Source organism: Canis lupus, chromosome 1, assembly GCF_048164855.1.
Source record: "Canis lupus baileyi chromosome 1, mCanLup2.hap1, whole genome shotgun sequence".
NCBI classification, from domain to species: Eukaryota; Metazoa; Chordata; class Mammalia; order Carnivora; family Canidae; genus Canis; species Canis lupus.
Genome location: NC_132838.1, coordinates 117,483,989 through 117,498,503, shown reverse-complemented (window position 1 = coordinate 117,498,503; position 14,515 = coordinate 117,483,989). Strand labels below are relative to the sequence as shown.

Here is a 14,515-nt window from a genome sequence, read left to right as displayed (position 1 = left end):
ACACACAGAATCCTTATGTTATAGCTTCAGTCAAGGTGCATCTGATTAGTTATCATTAGATAATGGTTATAGATGTTTCATTAAGTCATATTCCAACTTTCCATAATATTCCAACTTTTGTTTTGCTTTTTTTTTGTTTTTTTTTTTTAATTTTTATTTATTCATGATAGGCACACAGTGAGAGAGAGAAAGGCAGAGACATAGGCAGAGGGAGAAGCAAGCTCCATGCACCGGGAGCCCGACGTGGGATTCGATCCCGGATCTCCAGGATCGCGCCCTGGGCCAAAGGCAGGCGCCAAACCGCTGCGCCACCCAGGGATCCCATATTCCAACTTTTGATTCCAAAAATAACCAACTACTTTTAATAGACTTTATTTTTCATGAACAATCTTAAGCTTACAGAAAGCTACACAAAAAAGTAAAGAAAGCTCCCATATAGTTCCTCTCCCTCCACACACATTTTCCCCTACTATCACCATCTTGCAGGTATGGTACCTTAGTTACAATTGATAACCAATAGTGAAACATTATTACTAACTAGAATCCATATTTTACATTAAGGCTCACTATGTTGTACAGTTCTATGGCTTTTTATAAATGCATAATGTGATGTACCCAGGGTGTCTGGATGGCTCAGTGATTGATCCTCTGCCTTTGGCTCAGGTCATGATCCCGGGGTCCTCGGATCCAGTCCCACATCGGGTTCCCCGCAGGAAGCCTGCTTCTCCTTCTGCCTGTGTCTCTGCCTCTCTGTGTGTGTCTTTCATGAATAAAATCCTTTAAAAATATATGATGTATCCACCATTACAGTATCATACAAAATAGTCTCATGCTCCTAGAACTGCTGAGCCTCACCCTTTCATCCCTACCCCCCCCCCCCCACGTCATGATCCCCTGGAAATCAATGATCTTTTTACTGGTCCCTATAGTTTTGCCTTTTCTAGAATGCCATATATTTGTGATCACAGTCTTTCAGATTGCCTTTTCAGATTGTCTTCCAAAGCAGCTGTATCGTTTTGCATTCCCACCAGCAATGAATGAGTTCCTGTTGTTCCACATCTTCAACAGCATTTGGTATCATTTTGGGGGTTTTTAGACATTCTAATAGGTATATGGAGGTATCCCATTGTTGTTTTAATCTGCAATTCCCTACTGACATGATGTTTAGCAAATTTTCATTCTTATTTGCCATCTGTACATCTTCTTCGGTGAGATATCTGTTTATAACTTTTGTCTATTTTTAAGTAAATTGTTTTCTTATGGTTGAGTTTTAACAGTTCTTTGTATATTTTAGATACAAGTCCATCATCAAGTGTGTGTTTTGAAAATATTTGTCAGTCTGTGATTTTCTTTTCATTCTCTTAAACAGCCAGTACATTTTATTTTTTAAAAAAGATTTTACTTATTTATTCATTCATGAGAGACAGAGAGAGAGAGAGAGAGAGAGAGAGAGAGGCAGAGAGGCAGAGACACAGGCAGAGGGAGAAGCAGGCTCCATGCAGGGAGCCCGACACGGGACACAATCACGGAACTCCAGGATCACACCCTGGGCCAAAGGCAGGCACTAAACCAGAGCCACCCAGGGATCCTCAGCCAGTACATTTTAAAACCCCCTGAGGGCAGCCCAGGTGGCTCAGCAGTTTAGCTGAGGTTTAGGCTGCCTGCATGGAGCCTGCTTCTCCCTCTACCTGTGTCTCTGCCTCTTTCTCTCTCTCTCTCTCTCTCTGTGTGTCTCTCATGAATAAAAAAAAAGAATCTTTAAGAAAAATAAATAAAAATAAAACCCCTTGAAAGGCTCACAGACCAATGACAGACATGCTATCTAATCAACTTGTTTTTTAATAGCAAAACACCCCAGAAAAAGCAGAAGATTGACAATGTTTGAGCAAAATGGCACCTTTTGAGCATTAGGTATTGTGGAGTAGCAGCTGCCAATCTTTCTTCCAGGAAACCCACCTGGATTACATCAGTCCCTGGCACCCTCTTCTGCTTCTCAGCCCTTATGAAATATTTGAAGCTTGACAGCGTCTCCCCCAGATTTGCTATCCTAATGGTGACCCGATGGTCCCTTTGCCCTGGGCCAGCCACCTCTTGGATGTCCCTTAACTCCTCACACCCACAGGGTCCCACATTGTTATCAGCATCTCCCCCAAAGCTGTCCCTTCTCTCACATGCGCATTTCAAGGTCTGCTTCACCTAATCCCAGAGCCCTGGACCTCGCCCTGGACCTCTACTGCCAATCAATCTCCTGACCCACTCACTCACTCCTCACCTCTCTGCTCCACAGCCCTACATGGTCCACCACTGCCCTCGGCGACCCTCCCTCATCCTGCTCCACCCTCCTCCTCAGACCCGTTTATTTTTACCCCAGCACCTCTCCCCTCATTTGTTTATTGAATGACTTCTTAGAGTCAGGCTTTGAACTGGACACAGGACAGAGCGATGACCTCGGCAAGGATGTTCAGTGATAGGTCACTGAATGTTGCCACTTCTCGGGGCCCTTGTCCGAGGCGGAGTGGGCTCTCTGGATCTCTAGCCCCAGGACCCAGGGCTTTCTGGGGCAGCTCACGGACCTCGCACATTCCCTGTCCCAAACCGACCCGCTCCTGCTGTCTACTTTCTACCGCCCCTACCTGGTGATGGTGAAGCGTCTACGTCCCCCAGGGGACCCGAGCTCCGCAGCAGGGACGCTGGGGCTGTCATCCACCGCGGTGTCCGCGGGGCAGGGTCGGCTCACGAATGCCATGGAATGGGAAAGACGAAGGAACACCTGGAAGAACGCATGGCGGGGCGCTATTAGGCTCATGCTGTCGGCCCCAACCCTCACTCAGACCTGAACCACCCTGTTGCTGACATCAAAGGGCAGTAAGTTTGCATCTCCGTACCCGGCCTCGCAGGATGAAAGCCCCATTTTGTCACGCACATCATGGGAGGCATCTGGGAGCTTCTGCCTCTTAGGGGCCACTTGGTGGTGAGCGGGAGGACGAGGAAAGAGAACGGGCCTTGCCGCTTCTCCACACCCGCTTCATCTTCACTCAAAGCGACCCAAACGGGACGAGCGAGGGACAGGCAACCGCTCCGCGCCGCGGAGGAGCCGGGAGACCCCCGCCCGGCCGGCGGCAGCGTCACTTCCGGCGCGCTCGTGACGTCAGAGGCGGGCGCCGCACTTGAAGCGGGCGCGGGAGGCCGCCGCTGCGGCGCTGGCATGGAGTTGATGCGGGAAGCGCGGGAGCTGGGCTGCTGGGCGACGGAGGAGATGGGGGCGCCCGTCGCAGCCCGCGCCCCGGAGTCGACGCTGCGCAGGTGAGGGACGCCCCGAGTGAGGAGGACTCCCCGCCCCGGAGATGGTCTCCGGCCGTGGGAACCCCGCCCCTCCCTTCCTCTGCCCGGGTGAGGATGGCCCTTAAGGGCGCCCCTCACACACACACACACACACACACACACACACACACACACACACACCCAGTAGTATATCCAGGAAGGGGAGCCTGGATTGAGGGACGACCCCCTGACGGGGACCCCCACACTCCCACCCGGAGTGAGGGCCGAGGCGCCAGTGAGGATCCTCCAGAGTTCCTGAAGCCCCCTTCTTGTGTGGAAGTAAGATCTTTGGAGTAAGACTGTCCCTGCAACCTCCTACCACCCCCCACCCACCCCAACCGGTAGTGGGGCTCGAATCAACAAGGACCACCCCATTGGAGACTGAATCTATAGGAGTGATGCCCCACATCGGGTAATGAGAGCACCCCCTGCAGTACCCCCCACCCCTCCTCTGGAAGTGGCTAGAGATGGGCCTTCTCCCAGGAGAAAGGAATCACCCCACCCAGTGAAAAGCCCACAACTCAGCGACGGAGAACTCCCCAGGAGGGAATGTCTCACTCCAAAAAGTATGGGCCCTCTCTCCCTGCAGAAGGGAGAATTCCCTAGTACAGACTTTCCCCACCACCACCACCCTAGGATAAGGATGATGTACCCTGTGTGATGCCCGAGGCATACCTTTACACACTGTCCCCACAGACTGTGTCTGGGCCAGGGGGCCGACATCTGGGCCTACGTCTTGCGGCATGTGCACAGCCAGAGGTGAGCCGGCAGCATGAGGGAGGCTGTGAGAGGGGAGGGGACACAGGCAAGCCCCACAGTAACACCTCTTCTTCCGCCTCTCTGCTGTAGGAGTGTCAAGAAGATCCGGGGAAACCTACTGTGGTAACTGGTTCTAAAAGCTATTCCTTCCTCTTTTCCCTAGTCCCATCCAACTGTGTTTTCACCCATAGCCTCATACCTCCTGTGTCTCCCCCCGCCCAAAGTCTCTGTCATCCCCTAACTCTGGTCTCATTTCCTAGGTATGGCCACCAGGACAGTCCAGAGGTGAGAAGCATGCATGTGTTATAAGATTTTCTTTCATCCAAAAAGAGGACTTGTAGATTTCTGCTCTAGGCCCAGCCTTGTGCTATGTGATGCTGGGAATACTGGGTCACAAGACAGCCCTGATCCCCACACTCAGAGGGCTTATAGTCTGGGGGAGACAGGCATGAGCTGGGCGTTGAAGGGATATGAATATGAAGCATCAAAGCTGATGAGGTGAGCTGGGAGAAGGGACTGGTTTGGGAGATATACTGAGGCCAGTGTAGGACCTATTGTGTGCAAGGGGCCCCAGTAACATCTAGGGGAAGGCTTCCAGAAGACCTTGGGACCCCTAGATGTGGGGCTCAGTGGGGAGGTAAGAACTGGGGCAGAGATGTACTGTCATCAGTGCAGAGACAGGAAACAGGAGGATAGGTGAGGCAAGCCCAGGAGGAAGGAGGCGGCCAGATGGTACCCTAGTGTTTCTCTAGGCCTAGAGAATCAGGCATAGAAATTACTTGTGATAAACCCTCTGCCACCTACCTGTGCAGGCAAGGAGACCGGTCCTCCACAGAGAGCAGTCAGGCTGGGTCAAGCCCCAACCAGCCCATGCATCTAACTACCTCTACTTGTTCCCCCCAGGCCCGTCGGAAGCTGGAGCTGGAAGCCACTGTTGCTCGCCTGCGGGCAGAGATCCAGGAGTTAGACCAGAGCCTGGAGCTAGTGGAGCAAGAGACCGAGGCTCAGGGTGACCTATGGGGCTGGGAAGATGAGCAATGGAGTGGGTGTAGGGGAACTGCTGATGGCCACGTGTTTCTCCTATAGACATGGCCATGGAGCAGACCCTGCAGAGCATTCAAGACACCCAGCGTCGTGCTCTCCTCCTCCGGGCCCAAGCTGGGGCCATGCGAAGACAGCAGCAGGGGCTCCAAGATCCCATGCAGCGGCTACAGAATCAGCTGAGGCGTCTGCAGGACATAGAGAGGTGGGCCTCAGGTGCCCAGGGACCAGCCTTCACCAGGCAGGCAGACAGACATTTTCCTTAGAGATCCAGTGCTCTACCCTGACCCCTTCTTGGGTTCTAGAATTCTGAGCTCTACTCCGTAGGATTTGAAGTCTGTGAGGTCAGGAAGTTTTCTTATCTCAGCCACTTATTTTTCCAGGGCCTAGAATGGTGCCAACTGTATATCTAGGGAATGTTCTGGGGAAAGAACATTAAATAAGGGACAAGTCCCCACCCTTATGGAGCTTACACTATAATGCAGAGGAACCAGATGGTAAACTAGGGAGCAGGTGCTATAATTGCAGGGAAAGATAAATTCTATGATTAAAAAAAAAAAGGTGATATGATAATAAGGGAGAAGGAGATGCTACTCTGGGGAGGATGGTCAGAGAAGGCCTCTCTGAGGAGGTAACATTTGAATTGGGGGAGGAATCTCAAGGAGAAGGACAGCAAGAAGAAAGGTGCTGAGCTTAGCATCTGGGAAGAACAGCCCAGAGGCCAGTTCAGCTTCAGTTACACAGGCAAAAGGGAGAGCATTGGGGGGATGGGGGGTGGGGGGTGGAAGAGGTGGACAGAGTGCCATATAGGCATTGGGATTTTACTCTGAGGCTGGGTTCATGTCTTAGCTTGGCCACTTACACCTCCATGACCTGGGGCAGACTACTTAACTTCTCTGTTCTTCAGTTTGTAAGTTCTATGGAATGGGGATAATATTAAATCTATTTTATAGGGTATGTGTGGGAATTAGGTGAGTTAAGTCATACAGAGCACTTAGAAGAGTTTTCTAATACCCATTGTTACTATTCTGAGTGTGGTGGGAAAACATCACATTCTTTTCGAGGGTTTGGGGCAGAGAAGTGACATGATCTGTCTGAGGTTCTAGTAGGATTATGAACTACTAGATGGAAAACAGACTGCATAGGGCAAGAGCAGAGGCCAGTGAGGACACTAATACAGCCAGGAGACGTCAGTAGCCTGATTTTAGAAGTGACCCCCGAGATCCAGGCTCAGTAACTAGCCTTGTAGCAGGAGGAGACCCAGACATCTGCTCTAGCTCCCTTCTCTTAGGGACCCCACCCCAACGCTACTCGTCTCTCCAGGAAGGCCAAAGTAGACATAACCTTTGGACCCTTGACATCAGCATCCCTGGGCCTGGAACCTGTGGTCCTGGTAAGAGTCCTGTGCCATGGGGACAGGAGGAGTGGGGAGTCAGGTTAGGTGGACCCCTGGGTTTCCCTCATTCCCCACCTTCTTCCCAGGGTGATGTCCGAACAGCCTGCACCCTCCGGACCCAGTTCTTACAGAAACTCCTAACTCCTCAGGCCAAGGGAGGCAGCATCCCGTGAGTGTCATCTAAGCCCCACAGACCCTGCCAAGAACCTGGGCTTTGAGGGAGGAGTGACTTGTCTGTTAATTCCTCAGACACTAAGCCTCTGGACTGTTTCAGCCCCAGGCTTTGCCCTTACAGGGCTTCCAGGCTGGGACAAAAAAGAGACAAATCCATCACAGACAGTGGCAACCTGGGTGGTTAGGGCTGTTAAGAGTGTGGAAGCCTGAGAGACTCCAGGTACCCAGAGGAGACACCTTCCTCAGCCAGGGAATCAGGAAGGACCAGTTCTCTGGTGAGGAGGCCTAGCCAGAGTAAAAGGATAAGACCGTATTCTAGACAGATAGCACATGTGAAAGGCCCTAAGGGCAGCTAGTTGGTATAAGCGGGGAGCTCAAGTCTAGCAGGCCTAGGTGGACTTGGTTTCCTCATCCTTGAAATGAGGACAGTGATACCCCCCACCTTACAGGGTACTGGTGATTCGTAGAAGGAGAGTTGATGTATCTTGTAATATTCTCTGTCCTTCCCCAACTCCACAGAACCCCTCGAGATGACCAGTTTGGAGCTTCCTACCAGCAGTGGCTAAGCTCAGTAGAGGTGAGGGGTTGGGGGGGCCACACCTTCTGCCCTGTGAGCAAACCTCAGGGTGCCAGGACTTAACTCTTGGTCCCCACCTCATTACCATGGATCCCAGCTCATAGCCCTGCCCCCATCTGGCCCTACTTCACCCTTCCCCCCCACCAGACACTGCTGACAAACCACCCTCCGGGCCACGTCCTGGCCTCCTTGGAGCACCTGGCTGCAGAGCGGGAGGCAGAGATTCGGTCCCTGTGCAGTTCGGATGGGCTCCAAGAAACGGAGATAGCCAGGTGTGCAATGGAGTGCTCCGCAGCGCAGGGCAGGATGGGTGGATGGGTAAGCGGGGACAGACTCGGGACCAGGCACAGTCACCTGGTGATGGGGGTGGAGCTGAAACCCAGTGACTGATCTGGTAAGTGGGCTGACTTTGGTCACCCCTGGAGCCCAGGCAAGGGGAGAGGGCTCCTCCCTCAGCAGTTTTACCCTACCCACAGGTCCCAGGCACCAGACCAGTCAGACTCCAGCCAGGCACTGCCTTCCATGGTGCATCTCATCCAGGTGACCCCCAGACATCCTTCCCAGGACTCCATCCCCTTCCCATCCCAAAGCCCACTTGATCCCCTCACCCCCTTGGATCATGTCCACCCTGACTTTGTACCCCTGCCTCAGGATAGCTGGCGGGCCGTGGGTACGCTGGTTGCCCAGCGGGGCCCCTTTCTGAAGGAGCATCAGATCCTGACTCGGCGCCTCCAAGGCCTGATGGAGGAGGTGAACAGATGTACCCTGGGATCCAGCGAGAGGTGAGGGGGGTCCCTCAGCAGAGGCCTCTAGGCCATCTCTTTCCCAGAGGTCTCAGAATACTGGACTTTTTTCCTGCCCCTGTGGCTTGCACCTCTGCCTCCCTGTTCCCCTCATTTGTTCGTGGCTCCTTGTGTGTCCTTACAGATCTGATCTCCCTCCTCCACTATGAGTCTTAGTCATCTTTTTTTTTTTTTTTTTTTGAGTCTTAGTCATCTTACTCTCCCTTGCTCTTTTCTGCTCTACCCCAGGCAGGCGCTGCTGCTGGGGCTCTGGGGCTGTGGCCTGCGGGCAGAGCTCAAGGCCCTGCGTGCCCAGAACCAGGAGCTGGAGGAGGTGGCTGGGCGGCGGCAGCTTCTGCTACAGGAGTTACAGGCCAAACAGCAACGGATCCTGCACTGGCGCCAGCTGGTGGTGAGAGGTGGACCTGGGGGGGGCGGGGCGGGGGGTAGTGGCAGTGCCTGATGGAGGGCCAGAGAGAGGCGGGGAGCGTTAGGACCCCAAACTGGACCTCTGGTGGTGGCAAGAGGTCCAGGATGAGCCTCCCAAGGAGAAGCAGGACCTGTGCAAAGGGGAGGACAGGGCTGGAGGGTGGGAGGTGGGAAGTAAAAGCCGCCCATCTCAGTGGCTCGTGGTTGCCCAGGAGGAGACACAGGAACACATCCGCCTGCTCATCAAGAGCAACTCAGCCAGCAAGACCCGCCTGTGCCGGAGCCCTGCGGAGGTGAGGTGGGGCTTGGGGTGAGGGCTGGGGAGGCCTGGGGCCCTGGAGATGGGGCTGGGTGGCTCCAGGCTGCCCCTCCCTTCCCGTTCTTTCCCCACAGGTGCTAGCTCTGGTGCAGCGAAAAGTGCTCCCCACATCTGAGGCGGTGGCACCACAGAGCCAGGAGCTGCTGCGCTGTCTGGAGGAGGAAGCCCGGCATCTGCCCCACCTTCTGTTGGGCACCCTGCTTCGGCATAGTCCTGAAGGGTAAGACTGGAGCCACCCCCTATAGCCCCTCCATGGCTGACCATTGCTTCCTGATTCCACTCCCAAAAAATAATCCCAGGCCTCCAGTGTTCCCAAGCAGCCAGACCTCACCCAAGACCTCATTCCCACTCTGGAATCCTCATCCCCAGACCCACCTCCACGTTCCTGGGGCCTCCTGAGCCCACCTCTCAGCCCCCAGAACCTCTGGTACCCAGGCCTCCCTCTAAGTACCCCACCCAACCTGGACTTTCCCCCAGATTGCAGCCCCTGCCCATGGTCCTGCCATCCATCCACCAGCTGCATCCTGCGTCCCCGAGGGGCTCCAGCCTCATAGTGCTGAGCCACACGCTGGGGCTGCCTTCAGGGAAGGTGAGTGCCTGTCCCCTAGGATCTGTCTTTCCACCCCTTCTGCTGCCCAAAGTGACTGTCCTTCCCCCTTACCCTCCCTTCCAGGCTCCGGAACTGCTCCTCCCAAAGGCCGCCTCTCTTCGCCAGGACCTTCTGTTCCTCCAGGACCAGCAGAGTTTCCGGTGCTGGGATCTGCTCCGAGTAAAAACCAGCCTGCCACCAGGACCATCCACCCAGGGTAAGGCCTGCCCTGCCCTCACAACCGGCATCCCTGCCCATTCCCAGGACCATCACCCTCCAGAAGAAACCACAAACACCCCTTGCTGACATAATGCCTACTATGCACCGAGTGCTTTAAGCATGTTCACTGGTTTCATTTACACGGCAGCCCTATGGGTTTAGCGCTGCCATTTGCCCCTTTTACAGAGGTAGGAACTAAGACAGGAGGCCTTGGTGGCTGCCTAGGGAGCAGAGCTAGTATTTAAATCCAGGCAGTGGGGATCCCTGGGTGGCGCAGTGGTTTGGCGCCTGCCTTTGGCCCAGGGCGCAATCCTGGAGACCCGGGATCGAATCCCACATCGGGCTCCCGGTGCATGGAGCCTGCTTCTCCTTCTGCCTGTGTCTCTGCCTCTCTCTCTCTGTGTGTGTGACTATCATAAATAAATTAATTAATTAATTAAAAAAATAAAAAATAAATCCAGGCAGTCTGACATATCTCTGTACTCCTAACCAGGTGACACTGCCCATCAAATTGCCAAGTACTCACGTATGAGCATCCAATACGATTGAGTACTTAAAAAGTAGGCTGTGGACTTAAACTCCTCTCAGCACTACTTCTTCCCTGCTGTGCAATCTCCCAATGCCTCAGTTTTCTCCTCAGTGGACTAAGCATAATCATAGTACCTTACAGAGTTGCTGGGAAGACTCAGTCCAGTTACCCAGTCAGGGCACTGAACAACACATGGCATAATACTTTAATTGCCATGTGTCTCTGGTGTGGTTGCAATCATTTTGTCTCCACGTGTACAGTCTCTTTTAGTCCTTATGATGAGGGTAGGGTGTTTTTTTGTTTTTTGTTTTTTTTTGAGAGAGAGGAGGGGGAAGGGGCAGAGAGAGAGAGAGAACCTTAAGCGGGTTCCATGCCTAGCACAGAGGCCAACATGGGGCTTATCCTCACAACCCTGAGATCATGACCTGAGCCAAAAGCAAGAGTCAGGTACTTAACAGACTGAACCGCCCAGGCGCCCCCGAGAGTAGGAATTATTAAGACCAAATTTACAGATGAAGAAACTGAAACTTAGAAAAGATGTTCATTGCTAGATTCCCTCAGGAAGTACTTGCTAGGTCCCTGCCAACTACTGGCCCTGAGAACTCAAAGGGGAGAGAGGCCAGAGCTTCCCATCCCCAGGGATCCCAGCGGTAGATGTAAGGAGCACAGAATCAAAGGATAAATAGGTAGAAGAGGTGTATTGATGAGGAATAACTTGGGGTGCCATCAGCAAAGCAGGAGGAAACCATTTTCGGGCCTTTGAGTTTTGGGTTCCCTGCCTTCCCCTCTCCAGTGAGCAGGGACCTGGGTGTGGGAACAGCCCAAGATGTGGCCCAGCATCATCCCACCACATGAGCATCTCAGATTATAGTATGTCTTTAACAGAACGTAGTTCCATCTGTTCTGAAAAGCAGTCTTGCTTTTCTTCTCCCTGTTTTCATTCCCTCAGTAAATGACCTCCCCCCTGTCCTTACTGAGACCAGCAATCCAGGAGTCATCCGTAATTCCTCCCAGCACCCTAACCACCACCACCTCCTCCTTCGACCTATCAACAAGCCTTGTAGGTCGAGCACGCCCTAGTCTGCCCCCCTGCCCCACTAGCCTGTGGCTCGGTTACACTTGACCGCAGAAGTGCCTGAGAAAGGTCATGCCTGAGGCCAGAAGACCAGGAAGGAATGGAGCCAGGATTCAGGCCAGGGGCTGTGGCTGTATTGCTCATCTATCTGTACTTGGTCTGAGATAGGCCTGTTTGGGACCTGTGGAGAGGGACTAGACCCAGTCACATCTCCAGGAGGAAACCCTGCTGGAGCGGAGGACTGTAGCAGTCTGAAGAGGAAGCCTTGGGGTAGGGAACAGTGGGAGGGGCTTCCAGGAAAGCTGGTGTCTTGAGTAGGCCCAGAGGGATAGGCGAGGTTTTAGTAGTAGCAGAGGCCACATAGCGCATACCTTCAAGTACTAGGCTAAGGGGCTCAGACTCCATCTGGGGGGGACTGGGGAGCTTTGGAGGGTTCCATGCAGGAGAGGGAAAGAATCAGGTTTATGCTTTAGGAAGATCACTGGCGGGATCCCTGGGTGGCGCAGCGGTTTGGCGCCTGCCTTTGGCCCAGGGCGTGATCCTGGAGACCCGGGATCGAATCCCACATCGGGCTCCCGGTGCATGGAGCCTGCTTCTCCCTCTGCCTGTCTCTCTTTCTCTCCCTCTCTCTGTGACTATCATAAATAAATTTAAAAAAAAAAAAAATTAAAAAAAAAAAGAATTGTTAATTTAAAAAAAAAAAAAGGAAGATCACTGGCTGCCATGTAGAGAATGGACCAGAATAGGAGGTTGAGGCCTGGAGCCTGGGAGGGAGGCTAGGGGCCAGGTGGAAGGTGGGGGGAGAAGGTGAGGGATGGGCCAAGGAGATTGATGGTCTGTCAAGGAGGGAGGAGGGTATCCAGGATGAGGCCTAGGGGATGGTGGGCTTGCCCCTGAGATGAGGACCTAGGAGGAGGGAGAGGTTTGAGAGAGGTGCTGAGGTCACAACTAAGTGACGGAGCCTTGGTGACCCATTGGCTGTGAGGCGCCTGGGAGTCAGGACTCAACGAGCTGCCTCCCTGCTTTCTCACCTGCAGAGCTGCTGCAGATCCGGGCATCCTGGGAAAAGGAGCAGAAAGACAATCTGGGGCAGGCTCTGAAGCAGCTGGAAAACCTGCTGAAACAAGCACTGGAGCGAATTCCCAAGCTACAGGGGGTTGTGGAGGACTGGTAAGAGGGTGACGAGGGCGGGGGAGGGTGCTGAGCCGGATGGCATGGGCAGAACCTGGGCGGTGACAGGCAGGCCATGGCGTTGGGGGAGGCTGCGTGTGTGGAGGCCCAGGCCTTCCGGTGATGCTGTCCGCTTCCCCCAGGTGGGAGCAGCCAGGCCAGGCCGCCCTGTCTGGGGAGCTCTGCCAGGGTCTGTCCCTGCCCCAGTGGCGACTGCGCTGGGCCCAGGCCCAAGGCGCCCTGCAACAGCTGTGCAGATGAAAAGGGGCCTCAACAGAAGTCCAGAGCTTCATATTCACCCCTCCAGAAGACCTTTGGAAGAGAGAGAGCCTCACCAGGATGTGTCAGCTCGTTGTCTCCCTCATATGCTCACAGCCTATTGTGTTCCTCTCAACTGCCTTGCACCTGTCCTTTATTCATCAGAGCCAAGAGATGGGGTAGTCTGGACCCGCCCTAGGTCCCCCTGAAACTGCCCACATCACTTCGACCTTCAGCAAAAAGTCATTGAGCTTGTGCTCTAAACACTGAGGATCTGACACTGAACAAAATGGACGCAAGTTCCATCCTTCAGAGGTGATTCTAGGACAGGAAAGTAGACCTCTCAAGTTAAGTGAGCAAAATAGTGTGTTGGAAGATAACAGCTCTGGAGAAAAAGCAGGCTATACGAGGTGTGACCTTAGGGAGAGGGCTGCACACACTCTGTAAAGGTAACGAGAGGGAAGCACATGGGTATGTGAGGAGGGCTTGTCGGGGGCTGGGGTGGGAAGGAGGCAAGAGCGCAGGCAACCACCCTGAGCTCAAAGTGCTGGTGTAAAGATCAAGGACATGGGGGCATTGAGGATTTGTCTTCTAGTTTTTACGTAGTTCCTTTTTTTTTACATTTAAATCTCTGAAGTCATTTGGAATTTATCCAAATGGATCCAATTTTGTGTCTTATTTTACATATAGCCCATTAGCATTTAAAATTCTCAGAGCAGTGGTTCCCTCTGAAAGAGAGGTAGATAGTAGGGATCAACCAAGGGAGGAGGCAAGGGAACTTTCTAGAGTTGGAAATGGATTATTTGTTGAAGGTAGTAGAGGTGGGTGTCAGAACTCATCTAGCTATACTCTTTAGGTCTGTGCATTTTACCATGAATTATTATTCTTCAACTTATAAAGTAAAACTTTACCCACCTATATATAAAGTAAAACTTCAGGTGATTTAAGATGCCACCTCTTCATATGCTAAATTTCCACAATTAGGCTATATCTGGATTCTCTCCAAGCCTATTGTCTGTCTGACTCTTGTGTGCCATCTCCACAGTGTTAATTATAAAGGTTTTGTCGTGTTTTATTACCTGAAATGGCTGGTTGCTTCTTACTCTAATTTTTCAAGGTTTCCCTGTCTCTTCTTGCTAATTTTTTCTCCCAGATGAAATGAACTTTATACTAAACTTGCATGGTTCCAGAAAAAATACAAACATGGATGAGAGTTTTACTGGGGTTGCAATAAATTTACAAATGAGGGAGATTTGACATCTTTGTGTCTTTACCACATTTCCTTTCCTATGTGCCACCTTAGTGTTCCCCTCCTCTCTTCATCTTAGCTCCTAGCCAAGACTGAACATGGGGGTCCTTGTCCCCCCTCCCTGTTCAATTTTCCTCCCTGATACATCTTCTAACATACTTTGTGATCTACTTTATTAATCCTTTGTTGTCCTCCAAACAGAATGTGAGTTCCCTGAAGGTGAAGTTCACTATAAACTAGAAGTTGGACAAACCTTCCTAAATATGATTCAAAGTCTAGATGCAGTAAAGAGAAATACTGATGAAAACATAAAAACAAACATTTGCAGGGTGCCTGGGTGGCTTAGTCAAGTTAAGCAGCTAACCTCGGTTTCCACTTGGGTCATGATCTCATGACATGGGATTCAGCCCCAAGTTGGGGCTCAGCAGAGAGTCTACTTGGGATTCTCTTTCTCCCTCTCCCTCTGCCCCTTTCCCCATTCATATGCTCTCTGAATAAATAATTTTTTTAAAAAAAACTTTCGTGGTGTAAAAAAAAAAGTAAAAAGATAAATTGAGGAAATTTTTCAATTTATAAGTGGATTTGTGTGCACACGTATGTGTATGTCAAAGTAGAAAAAAATTCTTAA

At 52.2% G+C, this 14,515-nt stretch overlaps 2 protein-coding genes across 12 annotated transcripts in view; one reads left to right on the top strand and one right to left on the bottom strand.

Moving 5' to 3' along the window:
• LOC140606805 (uncharacterized) overlaps positions 1 to 9,927 on the bottom strand; it is a 90,403-nt gene extending 80,476 nt beyond the window's left edge. For 2 of the 10 annotated variants that reach the window (XR_012009049.1, XM_072780746.1), the window contains exons 1-2: positions 2,886 to 3,147; positions 2,634 to 2,770 (exon numbers count right to left, since the gene is read on the bottom strand). Coding sequence is in view for 2 of the 10 variants with exons in the window: in XM_072780746.1 (XP_072636847.1) it covers positions 2,634 to 2,746 (113 nt within the window). In the remaining 8 variants the exon portion in view is untranslated. Of the gene's footprint in view, positions 1 to 615; positions 778 to 2,633; positions 2,771 to 2,885; positions 3,148 to 3,996; positions 4,165 to 4,884; positions 5,023 to 9,459 lie in introns of those variants that run through there. The other 8 variants (XR_012009047.1, XR_012009051.1, XR_012009053.1 and 5 more) reach the window with 6 other exon arrangements.
• HAUS5 (HAUS augmin like complex subunit 5) lies at positions 3,148 to 13,895 on the top strand. 2 transcript variants are annotated; one of them, XM_072780645.1, is made up of 19 exons: positions 3,148 to 3,303; positions 4,018 to 4,080; positions 4,171 to 4,203; positions 4,341 to 4,365; positions 4,984 to 5,089; positions 5,167 to 5,326; positions 6,445 to 6,514; positions 6,604 to 6,686; positions 7,211 to 7,268; positions 7,416 to 7,540; positions 7,745 to 7,808; positions 7,920 to 8,050; positions 8,300 to 8,462; positions 8,692 to 8,772; positions 8,873 to 9,018; positions 9,276 to 9,387; positions 9,472 to 9,604; positions 12,248 to 12,380; positions 12,524 to 13,895. In XM_072780645.1, exons 1-19 carry the CDS (start codon positions 3,206 to 3,208, stop codon positions 12,639 to 12,641), a joined length of 1,902 nt encoding a protein of 633 aa, XP_072636746.1. In that variant the 5' UTR covers positions 3,148 to 3,205; the 3' UTR covers positions 12,642 to 13,895. The 2 variants fall into 2 exon arrangements, with proteins under 2 accessions (XP_072636746.1, XP_072636737.1); XM_072780636.1 differs by having other exon boundaries at positions 8,674 to 8,772.
• The last annotated feature ends 620 nt before the right edge of the window (positions 13,896 to 14,515 follow it).